The sequence below is a fragment of the Rissa tridactyla genome, chromosome 2, assembly GCF_028500815.1.
Source record: "Rissa tridactyla isolate bRisTri1 chromosome 2, bRisTri1.patW.cur.20221130, whole genome shotgun sequence".
NCBI lineage: Eukaryota > Metazoa > Chordata > Aves > Charadriiformes > Laridae > Rissa > Rissa tridactyla.
In genome coordinates, this window is record NC_071467.1 from 143,570,888 (window position 1) to 143,596,471 (window position 25,584).

Below are 25,584 nucleotides of genomic sequence, written 5' to 3' on the forward strand. Positions count from 1 at the left end.
TGTGTCTGAGTGCTGTGGTCCCATTCCTACTGACAGTTACAGACTTCAGTTCATGCTGTTCTTTCCAAACCTTCTGTAGAATGACACCAGCTGGACCTCATCCTCCTTGTGATAGTATCACAAAAGACTTTAAAACAGCTCTTACTCAGTAATACGAGACCTAAATCAACATTCGTGTGCTGTCAGCCAGAATGTGGACTTTAAAATATTTGCCTCTGTGCTCTCAGCAAAACAGTAGATTTCCCCTCAGACATGATTGAACACTGAATAATTTATTTTATTCAAATTTGGGTTTGGAGCCATGGTGTAATTGTTTGGGCTAGTTTAAATAGCTAGAAACACTGAAAACTTCTTTTATTGTAGGTAACTGTTGGGTCTGGCTAGAGCAAGAGTGGTGGTGGGGCTCTTGCCCTTGGAATAATGGATGAACTAAGGGGTTTGGATGTATAGCAGACGGTGTGGCCGCATTCAGGTGTGGTGTAAATAAGGCTGGGAGATAGGCAGTGTGTGGCAGCGTGGGGAAGGTCAGTGGGGAAGGGTGGAGGGGGGTGGTGGAGACCAAGTGCAATGGGTGTCCTGCCAGCAAAGCAGGATGGGTGGGAATGAGGGCTGGGGCTAATGGGGAAAGTGATATGGGGGCAAAATGCGCCTGAGAGAGGGGGTGGAGGTGTGCCAGGGAGAGGTGGCTGCCGTGGGGATGCACAGACGCTGAGACAGCAAAGCGTTGCAGCAGTGTGTGGTGGATGGTGGTGACAGTAGCATGCTGCTGAACAGGGAGGGCAGGGACTGCTGGTGTTGCAGAGAAGGCAGCTGGTCCTGGGGCAGGCAAAACTTTCAGGCGTTTTGCCAGAAGTTGTTTCTGCATATGCTGCTGGGCTTGCAGCTGCAGCAACCTGTATTTGTCTACTTCCTCTGGTGAAAACGTGATAGGCTGCTGCATTAAAGGAGGGGAGGTGGATTTACTGTACACTTCTAGGTCATTTACTGCGTCATCATACTTCTGCATAGCATTGTCGCAGAGAGAGCCTTCTGCCCGGTTTGAGTCCATGTTTACATCATGTAGTTCTTCTTTGGTCTCTGTTGAGTTAGCAACAACAGAATATCTATTAGAGGGAAAAGCACCAGGGAAATCATTTGGTACTGGGTCACAGCTTTGTATAAAGGGTTGCACTTCACTAATGAAGAGATTGGACTGTTCCTTTATTGCTGTGTTCCTTTTTATGCTTGGGCTCTGATAGCCTGTTCCTATTTGAATGATGTCTTTAAAAAGACAATGATCATAATTAGTGCCTGTTGAAAGGGCAACATTAGTTCTCTCTGACGCTTCAAAGTTGTTTTTCTTCAAACTGGTTTCCAACGAGCTGATTTCATTATGCCCCATGTCATTTTCACCTATGCTTAGCAGTTTCTCTGGCAAAGGTAACATCGCAATGTCATCTCCCGATGATGGGAACTGAAGAGCAAACTGACTTCGCGAGTGATCCTTTAATTCTACTCCACAAGTATTTGGAAATCTCTCTGAATCATGCATTTGTTCCTGGGTTTTCTTGGACTGCACTCTTTCTAAAAGTAACTTGGCTGTCAGTGACTTTCTTTTTCCACATATGTCTTTTGCCAGGGTTTCAGAAGAGCAGGTGGCAAAGTTTTTTGACTGACCGTTCACATTCAGAGAGTGGTAATGTGCAGTTTCAGCTTTTCCCGCTTCGGTGTTAGAACCTCTTTCTGTGTCCTCTTTTGTTTTGTTGTCACAGTTGTCAGTCTCTTTTGAGGAGGATCCTGAACTGCTGCCTCTTGATATTCTCTTACTAGATGCTCTTTCACTGCTTCTTGAATCTCTGGTGGAACAACTTTTGGAGCTATGGTAGCTTCTACTTCTACTATGCGCTTTGCCAAAATGCCGGTGTCTGCGTCTGCTGTGTTTAGATCTGTCTCTGCGTTGTAAAACTTTATGCCTTGAACACCTTCGATGTTTAGTTGTGCCCCTCTGTGTACAGTTTCTAGTTCTGCGAGTTCTACCATGACAAAGATAATCCTCGTCTGTATCGTCAGAAGTGAAAATATGCTTGTGCTTTCTGTGTTTACATTTGTGCCTTTCAGCTGTCTTGCTTTTTCTTTTACAACAAAAAAGCAAATGATTTCTGCTGTGATCGTTGGATGTGGGACTCATGTAGCCCATGTAGCTACCCATACCATTAACTGAAGTGTCAGAATAGCTGGAATGTCTGTCAGAGGAGGACTTTTGAGGAGATGGGAATCTCCAGCATTTCATGTAACTTCCACATCCTTCATTTTCTGAATATCTGCTGTTTGAACCGGATTTATAACTAAGGAAACTTCCAGTGGAGTCTTTTCCACTGTCACTTATGTCACTGTTGCAGCTGGCCACATCTTGAACGGTTCTGCAGTCCTTTTGGTTTTCACGTTTTTCCTCAGAATAAATTAAATGACATTTTGCAGCTTTAGACTTTTTAATCCTAGACATAAAAGCAGAAAAGGAAATGCTTTCATTTCTGATGTTCTGTTTTTTTCTTTCACAGCTATGAAAATGATGCTTTAAAGGTCTTCTCAGTGTTGTTGTGTGAAGACTTTTTTCTGTCACATAATCCTTTCGTGAGACATCAAGGTAAGTAGGCACTTTGGGTATATTTTCATTCAAATAATCTGCAATGCATTTTTGACCATTTTCATTCATTTCTTTCCCTATGTCTGACTCAGCCTTTTGCTTGGCCTTTCTTGGATTTAGGGAACCTTTCATCTTCTTTGGTTTCAACAACTGATTATCTTGTTCATTTGACATTTGCTTGTGTTTTATTAAACCTGAGGCTTCATTTTCATCTGCAGTCTTGTTTATAGAGTGCTCTTTACAGCTTGCTTTGTTTGTTTCATGCTGTTTACCATCTCGGTGATTTAAAGAGAGTCTGAAGTCAAAATACAATGGATTACAGCCATATGAAATACAGGGCTCAGTTTTTGTAAACAAAAGTAATTCTGTGGGCCACTGCAGAGCAGTAGTGCCATCTTTGCTCACTACATGGAGAAAAGGCAATGCTTGGGGCTTAACCTCTTTAACCATGGTCTCCCTTGGAAGCGTTTCCATATTCCCATTTGTGGTTTCTGAACTCTCCAAAGACCTTTCTCTTTTTATGACCCCAGGACTGTTGCTTGCACATGCCAGCTGAGGTTCTGGCTGTTGTGGGAGCTCAGGTAACTGGCCAGGCAGGTGGGCATTGCTGTGCTTGTAGGTGTTGGGCTGCGTACAAAAATTGCTAGCTTGGCATGAAGGTGAAATGAGAGTTTCTAACAATTGCTCAGACTCAGTCGATTTGCTCTCTTGCTCTGTTTCTCTAAGCGAATCAGAAAAATCCAAATTTGAAAGCTGTATTTTGACTTTGGAAAATGAAGGATGAGCACTGACCTTTTCTTCTAATTCTCTATCACTACTTTTATCATTTTCATGGAGCATTTTAGGTTTTGCAGCTACGTGACTTAATGCACTGTTATCCAAATTCATTTGGTCTTGTGTAACCGATGGCCCTTTATCCAAGCCTGCTTTCACATCCTCCTCCAAAAGTGTGCCAGAATGAAAACCCTCAAGAGCTTGCTTTGTTTTATGGTTAGGGGATTCACTACAATCATATCCTTCTTCAGAGTTCTCACTAAAGACTGATGCTGAGGACTCAAGCTTCAAAGGGACTTTTTTAGAGAATGAGAAAGACACTCCTGCCCTCTGAGAAGCATTGGAGTTATCTGGGAACACTTGTGAGACTTGATTTCCAAGTCCATGGAGTCTTTCAGTAGGGTACTGGTGCCTGCTTATGATAAACTGCTGTTTCTCTAGTACGCCGCTGGAGAAACCTTGTCCTTCACTCGTGGCAGTTCTTTGAGAACTGGCTGTGAACTTGCCACCCTTGTACAGGAAAATGCCATCTGGCGATTGCTGCTTTTCCACAACTAATCTGGGGGCTTTAAGCAACGGCCCACTCCCAGTGATGCTGTAAGGTAGTAAATAAAAAAAAAAAAGGAAAGCTTTATTAAGTAACCAAGACAAGACAGAACTCGCATTTGACAATGTCGGTCTGGTAAGGAAGGGTGTCACCCATGCTGTTACAAGGGAAAACTAAGTTACTAAAGTTTCTAAAGGGTAAATGTGCAGTCTAGCCCTGAGCTTGGGCTTGTATATGGGCAAGATAGTCTTTACATACATGAAATAATATTATTTGAAGTCAGCAAATGAAAGTTTGTTTTCAGAGTAATGCCCATGTACATCTAGAATAAACAATATCGTCTTTACTCTGAATTTATATCAGTGAGAATCTGGTCTCACTGATATATTCATGCTCACAGAGATATTCATGCTAAAACTATCACCAGACGTTGGTGGGGAAAAGGACACAAGGTAGATTTCCATCAATATAAATGGCAAATTCAGTGCTCTCATTATCAACCACCATTTGACTTACTTTCCCATATTTTCTCTTCCTGTATTCTATTTTCATTAGTTAAATTTTTCGTCTTGCCAAAACCTCTCAGATTTTAAATCTGTGGTTTAATTTTCTTGTACTTAAAAAAAAAAACAAACTAAAATCAACCTATACTAAGAAGGCCATAAGAAATATGGTAAATTATTGATTTCTTCCAGTAGGTAATTAACTGAGATTGGAATGACTGTTGCCTTTTTCCATTACAGATGAGGCATACGTAGCCACCATGCAAATGTTATTCCAAGTAATATTTTATATATGTATTTCATTAGGCCAATTATCTACATTTATTATTGATGCAGTACTACAGTACACTTACATGAAAAAAAATTGGAACCAGCTTCAGTGAGGAGTTTGATTAAAAATTAGAAAATATTTTAATTAAATGTAAGTAAATTATGACTGCCAGATCTGCATAACAGCTATCTATAATTAGGCTAGCATGCTTTATAAATGCTATAAAAATGCATTGATCTCCAGCAGTGGGAACGACATAAAGGCTCCCTGGAGTAGGGTCAACTCGGAGTATGAGAATATGTATGCATTTCTGAGAATATATTTGCATTTGTCACAAATTTGGCATCAGGAGTTACAAATTCACCCCTATTTGTACATCAAGAAGGAATTATCTCTTGGAGAAGGCATGTAAAGAGCCTCTTTTCAAAGTCTCCTTGGAACAGCAAAATAAAGCTGCATTTTCAGTTTTTCTGTGGCCAAGATTAACAGTAATTTTGTTGTCAAATTGTATTAGCTTGTTGTAAGGAACTCTGTTGCAACCTGAGACACAGTACTCCGGGACAATAACAATTGTACGTGTGTGTGTGTGTGTATAGGCTTTTGCTTAGTAAGCCTGGCTTTCTGTCTTGCCTGAGCAACTGGGAATGCTACCCCTCCACCAAGATCACAGCCCTCGGCCACCCCGAACGCGTTAATGATTACAAACAGGAACAGCAAGCACTGTCTTTCCAGGCTCTTTGTAAAGGATTATGGACTCCCGGGTCTTTCTAAAAGCAAACCTGCTTCCCCCCCCCCAGTCTCAGTCTGGCTTTCCTATTATCTGCCAACCTTATCTGAGACTACGTCTTCCAGTGCGTGGGCATAAAGGCTTCTTCCTACAGGCAGTCACATTTCTTTCAGCAGATTTGTGTGAAAATGGAGTTGTAACCATAAAAGTGATACATTAGCACTAAACTGTTATATTTCAGCAGATTACTCGAAAGCAATTACATAGGCCAAAATGAGTGTATAATAAACTCTGACTGTTATTATTTCCAGGGTACAGTAAGCTTGATATGAATTTAAAAGTATGCCAGTTTAATTATCTGCTTAACTCATTATGGTCATAGATTAACATAAACAATTGGTCTGGTGGCAATCTATTCTACTGAAGCATTCAGCGTCATTAAAGAAAGGAGATTTCTCACATGTGAAGGTTTATTAGTGCAAATTTTGTACTGTATCTTGATATTCGTCAATAGAGCTAACAGTATTGGATAAACTTAACTCAGTTAATTACTTGTTTTTCATTCGTATAATGATACTTCAATTACTCTATAGAGAAACTGTGAGAATAATCTCAGTATACTGAAAGTAGTGAAAATGATTCACAGACTAAGTGGAAGTTCTAAAGCTCTAAAAAGTGTTTTTCCTCTCCCATTCACTTACTATCAAATGATAAGACAGTTGTACTAATCTATTCAGGTCAGTATGAATAAGGTAAAATGGTGATATTAAAAAACTCCTTCAAACCACTCAGTTCTGAAGAGATGAGATTAACTAGCTACAGGAGAGAAAAACACCGACCTTCAAATAACAAGTGATTAATTCAGGGACTTTCAATTTTATGGTTTGCAGAACAGGAACATTTGGAGTTGGGGACAGCTGAAAACAGGTTACAGTAGACACAATCTCTGTACGTTACAGAGTGTAGGAGTAAAAATATGGAGATTTCTTCTGGGACTGAGGAAAGAGGGCATTAAAACGTAATATAAATTTTAAATACTTGCCATTCTGACTGCTTCCGTAACTCTGCAAGCTGGTGGAGCCGCTTGAGTGCTTTTTCCTGTTTCTTCTCATCTTTCCATGACTTTGAAGCCACATTTCGAGCAAATTCCCTTTGTTTTAAATCTTTCAATCTCTGTGTCCAAAGAACAAAAAGAGAAGGGATTAAATATGTACACAGCATTCCTCTTATACAATTTATTTGCTTTTGGTGAAGTTAGTATGTAAATGGAGAGTAAAAATATACATAAAATGCTGTCATTCTAAGAAGAGATTGAAAATGCTATTTTTGCCTAACAAAACAACATGGTGGGGCCATCGCTACTTAGCTGATCTATACCTACATATGAAGGATAGCTGTTAGTTTCTTGTGAATACACAAATATTCCATTGTGTATAAATACATACACAAAACTAGACTCCATTTAATGTAGTTGAAATTTTTCTATTTAATTCAGTCTGTTGGAATTTAATCCATAGACATATGCTGGAATAAAGGTGAGCTTGTGTGTGTAACGTATTTTATAGATCTCTGTACTTGCACGTGTATGCATGGATGGATGTGTGCTACTGTGTTGGTTTTGTAGCTTTTTAAGACTGCATTTATTTTTCAAAGGAGAGAACAAATGCCTGAAATATTTGATCAGGAAACTTGTTTATGGTTATTTTCACAATTCTTTTTAATCTCCACGAATGTCTATAAATCAGGTAATTCCTGTTGGAGAGAGCAAAATTCTTTGCCTTTATTACATTTTTTATTACCTGTTTTTGCACTTTTGATAGCATAAGGAAAAGTGAAGGAGAAGAAGACACAAACCAAAAAGTTCAAAAACATCCTCTGCCAAAAAGGTGGTGCTATCTTGCCTTTGAGTTCACTGTGCTTTCTAGGACTTGGTAGATCATGTCTAACCTTACGGCTTCCCAGTTCAGGTCCATGCTTCCACTCCCCATGGCAGAAATGCCTTCCTCCCTTCACCACCTCTCCAGTGCCATGGTGTTTGGGGAAGGCAGGTTTACAAACCATGAGGGAGCTCTGGTGCATTCAGCCAGGTGCCCAAACTGGAAACCTTGAGGACGAGGGCAGAGAACTAAACCACTGCATCCCATTGCTCCTTCATCTGGAGGAGGCCCTCTGCTCTGCCATGAAATTCAGAACTGTAGTATCAACACCAGGAAATGCTAAATTTTCCATGGAGCCCAGAGAGCTGTTTTTGCAAGCTGGACTTTAAGAAAGGCTTTGGTATCACAGTAATTTTTAAACTTCTGTACAGCTGGCAGCATCTACACTTATTTGCCTGTCCACCAGCGCCTAAAGATCAACATCCTAATCACTGCCATCATCTCATGCTGTTGTTTCCCTATAGCATGGCCAAAAAGTGCAACATGCATCAGTAGAATAAATTGGAGGCTGACCCAGCACTGTAGCAGCAAATACCACTTTCTGCAGCTCGGGTATGTGGAGCAGTCTAGCCATGGCACAGAGCTCTGCACAGGCCAGCAGGCAACTGCTTTTGAGAAACAGGGCTGAAGGCAGAGAGTCCTCAACTTGTAGGGGTCAAGACAATGACAAATGCATGAGAGAGAACCACTTTCTGGAGAGAGGTCTAGCTTTTGTCAGTAGATGAAGACAAAGGGAATAGGTGAAAACGACTGTATGGTTGCTTAATGCAATCTAAAGAGATGTCTAAAATGAAGTCATCCAGGTAGTGGTGATGACATAATATGACAGAGAAGCACGGAGGAATCCTTGGTAGAAACATACAGGGTCTGTGATTACATTCGATGAAGAGTGCTGGAAAGCTGTAGTGGGCATCTCCCACTACTGTCACATCAGCTGCCCTTCGAGTACGGGATTTTTTAAAAAACCAGACAACATCTGTGAAAGATAAACAAATAAATGCTGCGAGACTAAGCAGAAGTTTCGTGTTTGCTCTCAGCCTTCTGGACCCCAAGACATGTGCCTCTGATCTCTGATCTGGAGGTAGGGAGAGCTGGGCTGCCCACGAATTAGCTGCTCTGGGAGCTCAAAAGCTGGCTCTCAATCACCGTGATGTCTCTGCACAGGCAAAATCCCTTGAATGAGGATGAGGCGGCCAATAAGGCTGTTGCTCAGACAACTGGTGCACCACCAACAGCAAGAACCATCCTACTGCCTGGTGCTTGTTGAAAGTTGAACCATATGCATCAAAAATATTTACAGTCTGCCAATTCTGTATGTTTCTCTGGAAAGTTTCTATCGGCTCCAAAATCTAGTACATCACTGAACTAGACTCTGAAATAGGTCAACTGCAAAGTCCTCTTTCAAACTCTAAGGCTTCAGTTCCTTGGAAAGAAATGGTTGCTCCACCACATTTTTAGCTACATGCCCTCCCTCGCTGTTCACTTGCATCTTGCCAGGCCAGTCATATAGGGCTCCATTCCCTCAACCTCATTCCCTGCAGTTTACACTAAAATGGATGAATGGGAAAGACAATGTTACTTTTGGTACAGGAAATGAGATTTTTAAATAATATGTAAAAGCCAAAGCTGTACAAGAAATCAGAGAATCTTCCCCAAACGAATCCACAATTTCTGTTACCTAAGTAATACATACAAGAGTGTAGAGATATTTAAGCAGTAAAGATCCAATCCTCCACAGAAAAACATAGGTAGTCTTGAGTCTTATTAACGTCTTCAAATGTGAGGAAAGGGCAAAGAAACACATTTGAGAAATGTCCTTTAGTGACGCTTGCTATGTTTTAGCTGTCACTGTGAGCTGTTTGGTATCACACATAAAGCATTCATGAGGAAAAACAGAAACAGTTTCTACTTGTCAAGGAAACAAAGAACTATGTGAAAGCTAGTACTACGGAGTGCAGGTACTGCAAAGCAATGCCATTTCACTTCTTTGACAGTTAGGATGATAATCAACAAAGCAAATGGACCAACGCTAAGAATAGAAGTTCTAGCAGTACTTTTTGCTCTCTAATGGCATCCAGCATATGTCAAGGAAGTAGACAAAAGAATAAAAAGACATGTAGGTAAGCATAGTGCAGGACTCATCGGCTGGAGATGAAATCCAAGAAATCAAAAACATCTACAGTCTGAGCAGAGGAAGGGCTCTCCCTGCACATCCCCTCATCAAAACAGAAAAAGGTGCACTGCCAGGGATCCAGTTAGGAATCGTAATGAGGTTTGTCAGCTATGTTGGATAGACCATGGGACTGCCTGCTGAACCTGCAAAGCCGCGGTTTTCTTCACTAATAACCTGTGCCAGACTCCTGACAGGCACACAAATATTTTCCACAGGTGGTGCACAACAGCATGCGACTGAGCAGGTACCTGAGTGACAACCCTGAGCTCAGCAGGTGTTCTTGAAAATTAACATCGCTTTACACGGCAATTGCATTTTCCATGTAATTAGGTACTTAACCGGGCATCCAAATACAGGCACGTGTAATAAATTATGATTTATTTAATAGCAATCTTGTGTTCTGTCCTTCACCTGCTACAAATATTATTGTTATGGAGTTATATTTCATTTTTAGACTCATGTTCTATTCTTCCTCTGTTTTCTGTGCACATGTGCATGCGGACATTGCTATATCTAAAAGTAACCCATCCCTTTTTATAAACACCCACACAGAATATTAAAAGACTACAAAATAGTATTAATTTTGAATCTGTTCTTTTCCTCCTGAACTCCGGTATGAATTACCAGGAGATCCAAATGACTTAATGGAGTTGCATCTTCACTACCTACTCTTGCTAGACATGAAATCTCAGTGTCCAAATACCTGTACTTTAGCAATTCGTGCCCATTCTTAATGTTGGGTCAGTTTTTTTAAAATTGTTGTTATAGGACAAGGGGTAAGGGTTTTAAATTAAAAGAGGGTAGATTTAGACTAGATAGAAGGAAGAAATTTTTTACGCTAAGGGTGGTGAAACACTGGAACAGTTTCCCAGAGAGGTGGTAGATGCCCCATCCCTGGAAACATTCAAGGTCAGGCTGGATGGGGCTCTGAGCAACCTGATCTAGTTGAAGATGTCCCTGGCCATTGCAGGGGGAGGGTTGGACAAGATGGTCTTTAAAAGTCCCTTCCAACTCAAACTATTCTATAATTCTATCTCAGACACAGACCTTTGATAGACAGAGGAAATTGGTGCTATTGGTACATTTTCATTGCGACAGATAATATTCATGTCTACAGATTGCGTAAAAGAGTAATTTGAATTAGAGTACTTTTGACACATGTAATAGAGAGAAAGTTGAGGAAGACGTCTGGGCTTCTTTTATAAAACATTGACAAAAGTATAGGAACCATTTTTTCTACATTGCTCTCCCATTCACTCTCTCTCTCAATTTTAGGACCATAGGAACACAGCACTGGGGGACAGTGGTACTTCTTTTGAGCATTCTGCCAGGGGCCATGCTCATCCCATTATAGAGATCTAACAGGGGTTCTCTGTATAACTAGTTCGGGTGCTGGGGCAAATAACTGTTGCTGCAAGTATACTGAGAAGCAAATCCTCTTCTTATTTACAGTAGTGTAACCGCATTGAAGAAAATAGAAGGCAGCTTTGGGGGGAAAATTATCCACACGTTAAGTTATAAAATGGCAGGTTAGTAAGAGTAAAAGGCTTTTTCCACTTACATTTAGATTTTTTTTCCCCCGGAATATCATTCAGAATGCATCCTCCAAAATACTCATCATTCTGTAATGCATTGCAGCCCCAGATAAAAATGTAGTATATATTGCTGCTTTCTTCAGTCAGCATTAGGTATATGTCTCCTGCCATATTTAGAGAGACTTCTCTGAACCTAAATCCATGAGCTAATGTGAGTATTTGAGTGCCTGGTTAGTTTCAAAAAAAGGGTGTTAAATGAGGAAAAAAAGGAACATGAATTTCAGTAATTATTCTCTTGCCTGTAACCCTAACATTGGAACCAATTACATTATTTGTAAAATGAATTCACACTGCAAACCATCAAATGAGAATGACGGTTACTAAAGAATATAGTTAGACTTCATGTCTGAAGCTTATGGTATTAGCTCTTGAAGTGAAAGGGAGGAAAGAGCAACGAAGGAATTTGCTTTTACTATGGTAAATAAAATCCTAAAAATAAATTACCTACAGGAATTAACCACGAGATATGAAGCTCAAAACCTAGTTGATAACTTTTCATTTGTTTTACCCATAAATAGCTACAGATCACTTTGAAGTGTGTGATAGTAATTATTTTTTGAGTAGTTTATATTACAGTCAATCTTAACAGATTCAGTATTGCTAGTGGGAGTGAATGGGAGGACAGAAAGTAAATATCCCGGTATGACTGGGTTAGGGAATGAGACGATAAGAGGAGGGCGGAAAAGTCAGCCCTCAGACGTGCCCTAGAGAATCCATCTATCAGTGGATGAAATGTTGATCACAGATCCAACCAGAAGGATAAGTTACAGTTGGCTGTTCGGAGGGCTTGTTTTCGCATGTCTTCAACAGAAAATCCTGTTAAGTCTGTATAGAAAGACGGTCTGATCTAGCGCAATGGGTCTTCATGCCAGAAAGCCCCAAGACCTACTCGTGCTTACCTGTGTGTTTTCTGTGGGAGCTTCTTACTGTTCAACCAGATCTGCAAATATTCCTGCTAATTGAACTAATTTCATCCACTGCTGGATAAAAGCACGTCCATTCATACTGCTCACGAGACTCCCCCAAGTAAAGCTAGAACAGATGAGCTTTATGGGGGCCGTTTCCATAGGGGAGAGGATAGAACAAGCACTTTGTGGCAGCAGCTCACCCATCTGAAGGCCTGAGCTATCTGCAGATCCAGCATATGCTCCACTTGACCACCCATGTTTATATCAGTTCTAATGAACTTACTGTCATATGCTCCACCAAGCTGTCCGCACACTGTATCATTTGATTAGACATATTCGGTGCCACTTCGAAATACAGAGTAATTTACCTAGTAAAAGCAACACATTTGAATGATAAGAAACTTGGGGCAGGGCCTGTATCTTCACTGCATGACCATGTATTACCTCAGTCTTTCTTAGCTGGAATAAAAACAACATCCTGTGGGTTTTTTTTCTTTTTCTTTCTTGTTTAAGCAGCTTTAAAAGAAGAAATGGGTATTACAGACCTTGTGCAAGACTAGCTCCTTTCAAAACTTTCAGTTCTTCTTGTAATCTTATTTTAAAAATATTTAAGCCTTTCCCCCATCTTTTTGGAGCCTGTCTCACCACTTTGTTTTACTTTGTTCCAACTGTAGCAGGCAGGATTTAAAATCTCCTACATCCTAAGGGAAAGAACAAGAGTCTGAATTATCCAAGAATTCAGCAGGTGAGTCCAAAACCTGGCCTCTAGCTTTCTTCAATGAGGTCATTAGACTTGCAGGGTAACAAAAAGTATAGTAGAAATGCACATACATAGATTTCACATAGCACTTTCTATAGACAAATCTCAAGCTTCTTATGAAACAGGTATTTTTACCATGATATAATTTTACAAATAAAGAAATGAAGGCAAAGAGAGATGGAGTCACTTCTGAAAGAAGCAGGGAGGAGGCTGAATCAGCACTTACAGATATATGTTTAATTACCACATCTAACTGTAAGCCCATTGAAACAAAAAGGAAAGATGCCAGACATCTGAGTAAAGCCTAAACTTGATTTACCTGTATAATCAGTTGATTCTTGATAACTATGGCAGCGCTGAGGGAACAACAGTAAAGCATGAAGGATAAACCTACTAAAAACTATTTTGCTACATCCATAGGCTTACCTAAAGGAAAGTTGAATCAGCAGACAACTACACAGTGACTTTGAAGTGCTGTACCAGAGAACAAGTTAATCACTAAAAAGAGTCATTTTAATATGTACTTGAGATAAATGTGGTAGTGTTTATAGGTACCACTCACTGCACTTTAGATGAAAAGATACGGTCAGGGCAAATAGTGAAAAATAATATGTGCATGAAGGATATTAAAGGCAGCTATAAGCAGAAGCCTCATCAAATATCTCAAGGAAGTAAAATATTGTTTTTTTCTAATAGGATGTAATAGCTATCCATAAAAAGCATTTTAGGCTGGTTATTTATTTTTTATTCATTCAAAACCAAAATATTCTTTCTCTTGTATTGGCTTGAAGTAGACTGATCTCTTCTGGAGTAGGAGAGCTAAAGGCAACCAGGAATCTAGTAGCAATACTATAACAAAATGCCTGCGCAAAGTAAAGGAGGTTTAATAAATGGCATTTCCTTGCAGTTTCTGTCAATAATAAAAGGCCACAAAGGACATTTGTAATCACTTGATCAAAACTTTTCAATAACAAAAGAGAGAGGACATCCTGGTTTGCCATGTTTTAACAAATAAATTGATAAAATCAAGTTACTTTGCCAAGATCCATTTTACATAAAGCAATGCAATTAATTACGTTATCATTTTTTAATACTTTATGGAGTCCTGTATCAGTCATGCCAGTATTTTCCCTGGCATTAATGTCAGGATGACAGATTTTCTTGTTTATTATTTTTAAATCCCAGCATGGCATTATCTCGCTTCTAGCCTGGTGCATTTTCCCTAGTGCTCTGAGACTTATTAAAAATCAACATTAATGATTAGGAGAGTTTATGGCCATCTTTTTTCTAATACTTAAACGTTGGTCACCTGAACCCACTGATACAAAAATATTTAGCTCTAAATTATGTTGTTTAATATCCTTCTTAGCTATTGGTGGGGTGGTACTTCACAATGATGATAAACATCATAGATGTGACTAAATCACCTGGCTTTGCCCCAAGTATAGAATGGAAATCTGTGTTGAATATTCCTTTTACATCACTGCTAACAAGTAATTCATTTCTATTTGGAGCAGAAGATTCTGTATGTCCTCAATATACTTTCAGAAACCTTCTTGCCCTCACCGCTGATGACTACAGATTTTCCTCTTGCCCTTTTTACTTCATCACTTTTTTCCAATTTCTTCACTTCTGATTTATGATCTTTACCAACCATTTTTCCTTTCTCTCCTTTATTATAAATTTAAGCCACAGAGAACTGACTTTCCTTCTAAACGAGATTAGCTGTTTGTAACCTATTTGGTCTTTTCAGTTGTGGGATTTGGGTTCTTAAACCATCTGCCAAGTGCTCTTTAAAATTTCCTAGGTCTCTCTCACATCTTTGCATTTGAATTCCTCCTCCCAGTCCATTTGGCAAGCTCATTCACCTTTATGAAACTAGATTCCTTAAAGACGTGTATGGTACAGTTTTTTATTTATACAAATGTATGCAAATATTTTATTTGCATTTACTAAATACAATCACTTGGCTTTTTAAATTTCCTGTATGCCTGTGTTGATCATGATAATTTTAATAACGTATAGATTAAAGATCAGCTTTTTAGAGACCCATAATGGGGATGAAGTATTTTTGTGCTATTCTTGACAGAAGGGAGGCCCACAGATGCAGCAAATTCAGATGGATAATCTGTTAATTTTAATTTCTTCCTGCATGGGATCGGAGTAGCAGTTTATGTTCCAGTCTGTGGTTTATTTACAGGAGGAGATGAACAGAGGTCCCATTTTTTTACCAGGGTAATTCACTCCTGCAATAGCCTGGCTTAGCCTTTGATTATCTGAGACAATCTTCTGAGAACACATCGCAGTAAATTATACTGATTTAAAAAAGGTTATTTTGATTACAACTTTTGCTTTTATTAAATTTTTTTCCAAATTTGTCTCACATTATTATGTGTTGTCTCCTTTGACTTTAGTGTCATTTCTTCCCTCTACTTGGCTTAGCCAGCTCTCTTCCCAGTTCAGCAGTGTTTCCCTCCGAAATCACAAAAGCAATAAGGTGCTTCCTAAGCAAATTCAGCGTGTCATGGAAAAAGATGACCAAACTGTGCAGAGTGAAAGATGTCCTAATTTTCCAGTTTATAAAGGCAAAGGTATTTTGGCCTATGTAGCACCTTTTTTATTGCCACATGCTTAAAATCTTATTTGTTTGCAATTTGTTATTTGTATTTGGACCCCTTGAACGTGCTGCTATCGCAACCTGCAGTGCCTGAGGCTTTTAGTAAGAGAAGGAGCTAAAAGCAAGCACATGGTCAAGCTACGCAGTTCAGTCCACTGGCACGTAACATATCACTGAGCTGCAACTTGACACCCTTCAATTATGATTCCATAACTTAAAATTTTTAATACCATTCTAGAAACCTGCTCCCTGCAAAGAGGGTGGAAATGAGCGTGATGCATTTTCATGAGAGCGATCCCAAACTACTTCTTTTGTCCCCTTGCATGTTGTGGAGCTACGGGAGGCAACAATTAATGTCCCTCTCTCCCCTCTTACCTCTGCTCCAGACTATGTCTCTTTGTATTCGCCCTTACATCAAATGGTGCTATAAACACACATCTAATTTTTCATGTAGACATGGACATTTTTAACACTATAAAGCTGATCTGTCACTCACCATTTCTGAAATACTTCATGTCACTTCTCAAATTCTTTGCCTGTCACTTGATACAAACAACCTTTTAATTAAGCTTTACTCTACTACTCCCTCCCAGGAAGCTTTTATTCCTGTAAAATTTGAAGTTGGTCTTATATTTATGCTGTGGCTTCTTATTCCAGAGATCCATACTTTTTTAGACCCCTGAATTTTAATTATTTCTTAAAAAAAAAGGAAGATTGTGAGTTTACGTACTCAAATGGAACAACAATCCTCTTAAAATATGCACCAACTCAGATACAATATGGTGATAGTGACTTTATATTCTCTGGACTAGGTGAATTAAATGATACTGTAAATACCATTTTAATTTCTGAAATACATTCCATTGCTTTTCCAGGTATTATTGGTTCAGCTTTCAGAAAGACCTTGTGCAAAAATAAGTAATGAATTATATAAAAAAAAAAAATGTTAATTTCCTAGAAATAACAGAAAATTGCTATAACTATTTTTGTAGACTTCTCCTGTGCTCCATGTTCAGATTTAGTAGTCTACGACTTGCTGTTTTGCATGTGTAAATGTCCAATTTATGATTATTTTCAAATTTCGGGCCAGAATTTTCGTTTTCTTTTTAAACAGATAAAGGGACACTATACGGTGCTAAATTTCAAAATGGGAAGGAAATCAGAATCTGACACGGGCTATTGAGAGCAATAATTATGTTGATGAATTGAATGTCTGGTGTAACCCCAGCTTAAATGATATAAAAGTAATACAGGACTCAGAAAAGATGGTCCTTAGGACCTGGTGAGAAGACTGAATTTTGCCTTGAAATAAAGAACAAGATGAGGTTAATCTGAATATTTTGTGTTCCTTTTAAAAGGTAAAAATTACATTGTACCTTTTAGGCAATAGTTATGTGTACACATACAGGTAACTATGTGATTTAATAAATTGCAGTGTTTTACCTCTAAACATGATATTACTTTACCCAACAATTTCTCAATTAATTATGATTTGATATTCACAAAATCAGATCCTTATCTAAGACTGGATATCCAAGGCAGCTTCAGAATACAAGCAATAAGTTATATCGCTTCTCCTGGATATGATTAATACCTTGCTAAATCCCACAGATACTAAATGGAAAGTGTAAATACAGAGCAATGGAATGTGACTGCACTTGCATTTTTAAACATCGGTATTTAAGTGCCTGTTTTGAAGGAAGCAGCACTAAGAATCCATCAACATGCTAAGGGCTGAAAAGAAGCAGAGGAATGCTAACTATAAGCACAAAGTATCCTACAGGGTCCCAGGGGGTTTCTGTCAATTCCCCTATCCTTACTCACTTGTTTGAAGAACCATAATTTCTGCTCTGTAGGAAATTGTGACATTTGGGATTTCTTTACTTTTTAGTCTTACAGGGAGAAGTAACATTTTGAAAACTTATTAAAAAAAATGAAAATGTCAAGTGCTTCCAAGTTACTTGATGTCGATGCATCTAAATAGCAATAAAACATGATACCTTAAAGTTGTAATTTTCATCATTTTTTAATCTCAGTAATAGGAAATATTATGTGTGCATATGTTACAATTCATATTTTAAAAGTATTTTTAAATACTTTACAAGAATATTTTTAAGTATTTTTAAAAATAACACTGTTGAAGCAAAATATTTCAATCTTTATGAACCATTTCAACCTGATTGAAACTAAATGATGTAAACCTTTCGAACGAAAAATGGCTTTGTTCTTCTCATATTCCTGCAAAACCATTCTACTCTAAAAATAGCATTTCTTGATAAAAAAATGTTTAGTTGTCAATTTTTTTTTTGTTACGGAAACATTTGGTTTTTATTGTCCCATTGCTTGTGATAATATATTTGTTTGGTATTCACATGAATGTCATCTACATTTCTCTAGATATTCCCTCGCAATTTAATCAGAGAAGGTGCTTAAAGAGCCCTCATCTTTTTAATGGCTCCTGGTGGAGCCTAATTATTATGAAATTGCAAAAGCTGTGAAATGATAATTAGTCTGGGTTACCGCCTTTATTTTTCCCTTAGAGACATGTTAAAAGTTGTTAATTAATGCTTTTAACTAAGTAAGGATAATAAATGACTAATCTCACCAGTTTTATTGCTGTCTCGGTGATGCACAGACATGTTTCTGTTTTGCTTTAAAATATTTGTTTCTGCTATGAATGGCCCTTAAAGATGTACCAGGCACATTGTACGTTCCTCGAACACAAACACAGTTGATTAGCGTGACTTTAAAGCTCCACAGGAACCAATTGCTCCGCTGCATTCTTGCACATTAATTACTGCATGGAAGGTGCAGGCAGTCAGAACCGAACAGAACTATAATAGATGCAGGTTTGAGACAGATGTTCATAGGGCCTCATATACTTTGTGGATGCCAATGGGATTAGCAGATTTATTATTTTTCCAGAGGAGGGAAAGATATGAGCAAAAGAGCACTGTTCAGAAGTTATGCAGAAGCAGACAGAAGTGTAATCTTTCTGTGAACGTTTGAGGGTACAACATTTTGCCAGCAAAGCTAATTGCCCGGTAATTCCAAAAAGCTGACTATGACACAGAATTGCCCCAGGTAAGATATGTACAGATGTGTTGCCACCTGCACAACAGGTTCCTTAATCAGGTTGAACAGTTCCTTATTCCACAAATCATTCCACAAATAGGAGTTAAAGTACTTGTGAACAGATAGTAATCAAAGACAATCATAGCATCTGGCAGTGTTTGGTCCCTATCACCTCACTGTTTGAAACAAGACTTGTAGAGCTTGACCTTAAAATGAAACAATTATTCAAGATCTACTGATTTAACAAAACAACAAAAAAAAGATGCAATATGGCTTATAAGCAACTTTACCTAATGCTTGCCTGTCTTTTGAAGCTGGGACATGAAATATAATATACATCTGTGTTCACTCTTGCCCAGTTCTTATTAGTTCATGGTGAACAGACATTTTCACGTAAATGGTATCATTTTGCGTAGAAGTAGGTAGAAAACATGCTATATATTCTGCTGCTTCTGCCCTTATTACTGGCATTTAAAAAATGGAAAAGACATCTGAATACAGACGTTTAAAAACAGGACAGCGATGCCCAATATAGTTTATCTCGTTCGTTAAACAATACAGGCACAACTTCGGCCTGACTGCCCTAAAGGTTAACTGAAAATGGGAATAACAACTTAAATATAAATATTTAGGTTCTCCATATCTATCGCAGTTTCTTAAGTAATATCCTATGTATTGCATGTATTAGCATTTCAGAACTGAGAACCAAAGAGGAATATGTTGATTTTAATCACTCCTTTTTACACAGTATGAAAAAGAAGAATGACTGGCTCAAAACCACTTTTTATTTGAATGGAATGTTTCAGAAAGACTTTGGTTTCAAAATGTATTGAATTTACATTGTAATTGCTATGTTAAATCAGTCATAACAGAATGTTTTAGTTAATTTGTTTTTGAGAATTTTTTTTCCTTTTCCATATTTGAAATTGAAGGAAAGTTACTGCGCTTTTTGTCTCAATATAATTAAATAACAGTATGTTTCTTCATGTTCTGGGTGGGGAATTATTGTACAAAATTAAACCCTAAAGTGATATTTTAGAGAAGAATTTCATATTTTCTGTGGTTTGGCATCATCTTTTTTTTTTTTTAATACAAATCTAATCCTTCAGATTCCTTCCTTATTTGAATAAACCATCCATTACACTGCATCAGCCATTCCTCCTGCTTGAAAAATTAGTTGTAAAACTTTAGTAATTAAAAAGTGCACCCTCTGAGAAGAATGGAAAGGACAATAACATAGGCATTAATGAAGAGCACTTCCTTTAACTGACATTCTGGTTATTGCTATGTCTTAAATGCCAAAATCTGATAATACACTTCTGTAATTCCTTATATAATTAAATGCTTAAGAAATATCTTACAGTCATTGGACCATCATTAACAACTATGAAATTAGGTGTCCCATGGGTTTTTTTCCAATTTAAAGAGGGTTAAATTGCTAATTTACATGTTAATTAGCATTCATTCTAAAGAACACCAAATGTAATTCCATAGCATCTAGCACTTAACAATTTAGCTTATCAAGACATTAAATTTAAAAGAAGCTCTGCATTATTTGCAAGAACATTTTTTGAGGGCTAATGATGAAAGGAATCTCATTATTCTAAGCAACATGCAATTTAAAAAGGATGAATACTGCCAATTTATTTACTTTATCACCAAGTAATAAGAAAGCAGCAAAGCATTGGCAGGGCAGCAGGTCCAGTAGTTCTTAATAAGGCCCAGTGGTCTGCAGAGATTGGTAAATTCAAAACAAAGAATTGTTTCTGGTGACATTTCTTTGGAATCTGTTGCCTCGAGTGACGCCCAGTCACCGGAGTGTGCTCAGTGGTATTTGATAATGTTGCTTCTGCTGCTCTGGAGCTACTCTGGTACGTGCACTTGCCGTAGTGTGCAAGTGAAACATCTCTGCGTAGCATAGCTATAAATACAAGCCTCCCCTCACAACATTTAAGAAAATACTGCATAATAATATAAACTAAGCATTCACTTCAAAATCATTTCAAGCTGGTAAAATAAATGTTCTTACTACAGTGATGCCACAGAATTATCGTATTGTTTACATCCTGCTTTTGCTTATATGCCTTACACGGCTCCTTTGCTTAAACGCTGATGTCATCCTGTATTGCTTTATGTTCCCTTTTTTTACATTGGTTTCAGTGATGTGGCACAACCTGGTTGTCTGTTTCTCAGCATTTCAAAGATGCTGGACTTTGAAGCACAGCAGCCGTGATGCAAACATGCTTTTAGAAAGGCAGGATTTCTCTACTTCTAAATAACAGAAAGAAGTGTTCAGGCCAAGAAAATTTTTGTCTTATAGTATCTGTCAGTGGTAAAAGACGGAATTGTATATGAGCAACAGCATTACACATTTAATTCTTTGCTTTTTTTTTAAACTCCGGCCATTTCTTATGTTGTGTAAGCCCTTTGTATTTTTTTCAATACAACATTTTGCGCCAATATAATATCTGCGATATTCTTGTTAACAGAATTAGAGTTGTGAAAAGTGATTTTCATGTTGCCTATCTGGTTGATTCACTCAGTTTGTCATGTCTAACTGGAATGGCTTAGACATTGGTGGCTCTAAGTGGCTGACATTGACAGTCTCCTCCTGTGCTTTATCCTGGTATTTCCCCTACTTATGGATTATTTCTCCAGGTCCTTCCTCTTGTAACTCCTTTTTTCTCCCTTTCTTCTACACAGCTTTCATTGTCTTCTAATTTCAGGGTGATACTTCCATGCCTTTCTGTTCTTGCAATTTCTGTCGCTCTCTGTCCATTAGACCTGTTCCCATAAGTACTTCCTAAACCCACTTCTCCTTCTGTTTCCCCTTCATTTCACATAATCAGTTCTTTTGTAGCCAACAGCTTTAGTCCCTGCACAAGACGGATTCATTCCTCAAGTACCGTCCATCTTCAGTACTGAGTCAGGAAGTGTTCCTTAGGGAAAACAACACGCACCCTGAGATTAAGGGCTTTATTAAAGAGCAGATACATGAAAGTATCAGATTAGGTTGTCCAAACAATATTGATTCTGGTGCTTTATCACTTCCTCATTCTTGACTTTGCAAGTACTACATATTTTTACTGGAATTTACTAAAGTTTGGGATCCAGAACGAATATTTCAGCCCAATCTCTGAGAGCAACAGAAACCTAGGTGTTAAAATACAGTGTTTGGAAACCTTAATTATAAGCATCACAGCCAGTTCTGTATCTAACAATCCAGTAGAAATCATGGTGTGATCTAGTTTGTAATCAAAACTAATTTAGGAACAAAAGGGATGAGTAAAATAGTTCATTCACAAGAACAAATTCTGAAAGAATGAGAAGAATTTTTAAAGTTAATTATGGGAAAGGCAGTGGGAGAAAATGAAAACTATTCAGCAAGAAATTATCAAAAACTTGCTCTTCGGGAACAGTTACAATCAGAGTGGAAGTAATTTTTGTGAGTATGAACAAGAACACACACTGCAAAATCAATGTATGATGAAAAGCTAAGAAAGTGTGAAGCTATAACAGAAATTAGAGAATGTAATAAATGGCACAGGCATAAGAAACAATAAGAAAATCACTGGTTTCAGAATGAACAAGAGAACAGTGTGTCTTTAAGGCAAAAAGATACTGAAATGATAGGATAGACTATAGTAATTAGTTCTTTGCTTTTAGATTTAGTTTTCACATGAAAGAAAACAAGACTTATGCCAGAAATGCAAAGAGTATACTGTTTCCAAGGGAAGAGAAAGATGTGCTTAAAAGGAAAGAGCAGGGAAAATTGAATCGGTGTGAGTATTGCAGAATAATGAATAAAATAACAGTTAGAGAATTCCTCAGCATCAAAACTCAAAAAATTTAAGAGAAAATAAATACTGCGATGAAGTAGAAACATCTGACAAGGGGTATACAGGCACAGAATATCATTCTAAATAATTGTTTAATGGTGATATATAAAACATAAACTGGTAATAGATTTACCTAAAGCTAAAAATGAATGGACATTTCACTGAAATTAAAGAATAATTTGTGGAAAAATCTGAGAAACTCTTGACCATATTGAATCATGCTTTAAGTATTTTGATTTACGTGTTAGAAGCATCTAATCTGACTAGAGATAATTAAGCTAAATATTCTGAAGATGGAAAAAAAAATAATATGTAATAACCTTCATCTCTAAACCCCCTCTTTTGTAAAACACCTGAGCATCCTTCATTTTATGCATTTCAATATTTTAATTTATTTTTGTGGGGCTGCTTATAGGCATACAGAGTCGTTTAGATGTGGTGTTAGGGGATATGGTGTAGGGGAGAACTTTGTAGAGTGGGGTTGATGGTTGGACTCGATGATCCCAAGGGTCTTTTCCAACCTAAATGATTCTATGATTCTATCTTAGAAAGTTCACAATTGTTTTCCGGACTGAGCCTAATTTTACACCTTACAAATCGCATACACATAGCGTAGCCATTTCTGTATGTGCTGTATGCTTTTGAGCATAGCAACTTATTGGTACCTAAAAATAGGAGGACAATAACTACCGCACGTACAAAATTCCTTTATCACTTCAAGTCCATTTATAAACGAGCGGTTTGAGGGAACCAAACATCATTTTGTTGTTTCTCTTGCTTGACTCCTCTTCTTTTAGCTTTAATACAATTCTGGTTCTGTCTTTCTTACCAGGGATGTGACGAATGTGAAAATTTTATTCGAAGTATGCATGTATTTCTTAACAAGCATCAAACCAAGGTGATTTTGGTGAGGTTACAGGAGCAGAATGCTGACAGCTGCAGACAGCATCGCTCACTGACTGAGAGCAAGAAATGCTGAGGTCTTTTGCCGTTCAGGTTATTTTCTGAGGACACAGGGAGTACAGATCTCACGTGCACAACTTGACCCTAAAAAAGCAGGCAGTTCTTAAAGGTCAGTGTCCTGGTGCAGAGAAACTGGGTCTGCAGAGAAGGACGTTAGCCTTGTCCACGTGGGAGTACAAGAGGGATGGTGGTTCCCCCTAGATATTGAGGGGAAAATAACAGAGACTACACAAACACACGCAGTAATGCACTTCATGCTGGTGAAGCCCCTTCTGTTTGCTTAGTGTATCCTTACAGCTAAATATGTGATACTTTGTCCAGAAGAAGGTTTCTTAGTGTTGCTGTGTTTGCCCAGTTTCCCCGTTCACAACGTGAAATCTCTCAGATATTGCCAAACCAGTTTTCTTTCCTCCAAATGAAAATCGTTTAGGCAGTAAGAGAGGTGTACCTTAGAGCCAACATACAGGACTTACTTTTCCTCCAATAAACATGCAGATCCTGGAAAAAACACCCTGAAGATGAATGAACAAAATCTCAGTACTACGCTTATTCCTGGAGCTTTCTCTGTGTTCATTTTTCTGTGCATTTTCTAGGTGGTAGAGGCAATGCTAGCTAAAATGTAAGCATATTTGCTAGCTTTGATGTTTAACAGGAGCTAAATCTCTGCCTGAATTAGAGTTTAAATCCACAAGCACCATAAAGGCTTAACGGCAAGTGCCCACAGCTGTACACACTAAATCAAACTTTCATGCAAAAAATATACCCAAGTGCTAGTATGCACAGATTTAAATACTAAGATGCAGGTACGTGCATCTGAACTAGTGTAGACTGAAAGTTCTGTTCACCTGCTTACACAGTACTGCCTGCTTCAAGAACACTAGAATTTAGATATTTATTTTTCATATGAAAGAATGTGATGTATTTAACTGTATGGCTAAATTTTGACAACAGAACTAAAAGACCTGTTTTGTCATCAGAAACCCCAAGATGGCAATACAGCCTTGTTTTTCTTTGCTGCTTATTTCTATTATTGTTATCATCATCACAATTATTATATTGCAGTACATGGAACAGATTTGTGATTTTCTCCTTTGCTGACATCTAAAAGCCTTGCTGATCACTAAGGATTATTTATACAAAAATTGAAATCTCCGACTACTTTAACATTAAGTGAATGGAGGAATGCTATGCATGACCTGGAGGTATTAAAAGATTCCATTTAATAACGTTAACCAAATAGACATTTCTGCTCAAGTTTGGCTTCCTTTTATAGATGCATGTGACTTAACAACACTGTTAAAAAATCTGTATTTCCATATTACTTTCAGCTTAGCATGTAACGTACATCCTCATAGATTTTATTTTCAGGCAGCAGCCTATAATGATTATCTACATACTAATCACTTTTGAATGATTTCACACCAGGACCCTTATCCTTTTCAGTGTTCAGATAGTTTCGACGGTGCCAAGGTAATCAGTTCTGATGCAGTTAAGTTTTGTTACTGAGAACACGGCGAGCAAGCGATAGCAAGCATCGTTCACCTTGATGCTTGATGAGAGGTGCTGCAGAATTATCAAATGCACTACTGCCCGTGACTGCCGCCCAGGACTTTATAAAGTCATAGATTTCATAACAAAGGAAAAACACAAAGGCAAAAAATGCTGTTGATTTCAAGCAGATTAGCTGGTATGTGCTGTGCCTGTGACACACGTATGCACAGGGCTGTACGGTGATGAATGATCGGGTGCTCCCAGGAAAGTCACCCACACTCCCACCCCAGGCTTGTTAAGCGTCAGGCTTAACAACAGAGAGCTCAGGTAAAGCTAATGGGAGCGCAGTCTGCCACTCAAACAGATTTTCTGGGTTCACTTTATCCAGCCTTGCACTGGAAAAAATTAATTTCCAATAACAGGTAATATCAATGAAAAATGACTACAGAGCAGTGCAGCAGGAAAGATGTGGCAACATTAATTAAGACTGATGCTGCCAAGACAACCAAAGAAATAAGAGCTGCTTAATACTCAGACAATATTACTCAAAAATACAGAAATCATATTAGACCCCTCCAGAGTCATTATAGTGTTAGAAGATAATGGATATAGGCACAGGTCTTTGATGTCCTGTCAAAGTTTTCTTTGTAGGCATGTGTGTGTGTGTATGTATGTACACATACTTATGTAGCATTTTTATATATTTAAGTATGAATATATGTAGTGTGCAGAGAAAGAAAGTCTCTCTGAGTATACTGCTTTAGAATAACCTAACATAGCA

General features: G+C 38.1%; 1 protein-coding gene across 1 annotated transcript in view; it reads right to left on the bottom strand.

Moving 5' to 3' along the window:
- Positions 1-319: 319 nt before the first annotated feature.
- ZNF804B (zinc finger protein 804B) overlaps positions 320-25,584 on the bottom strand; it is a 240,497-nt gene continuing 215,232 nt past the window's right edge. Inside the window, exons 3-4 of the mRNA XM_054192721.1 lie at positions 6,488-6,618; positions 320-3,992 (exon numbers count right to left, since the gene is read on the bottom strand). Coding sequence (XP_054048696.1) covers positions 320-3,992; positions 6,488-6,618 — 3,804 coding nt within the window. The remainder of the gene's footprint in view (positions 3,993-6,487; positions 6,619-25,584) is intronic.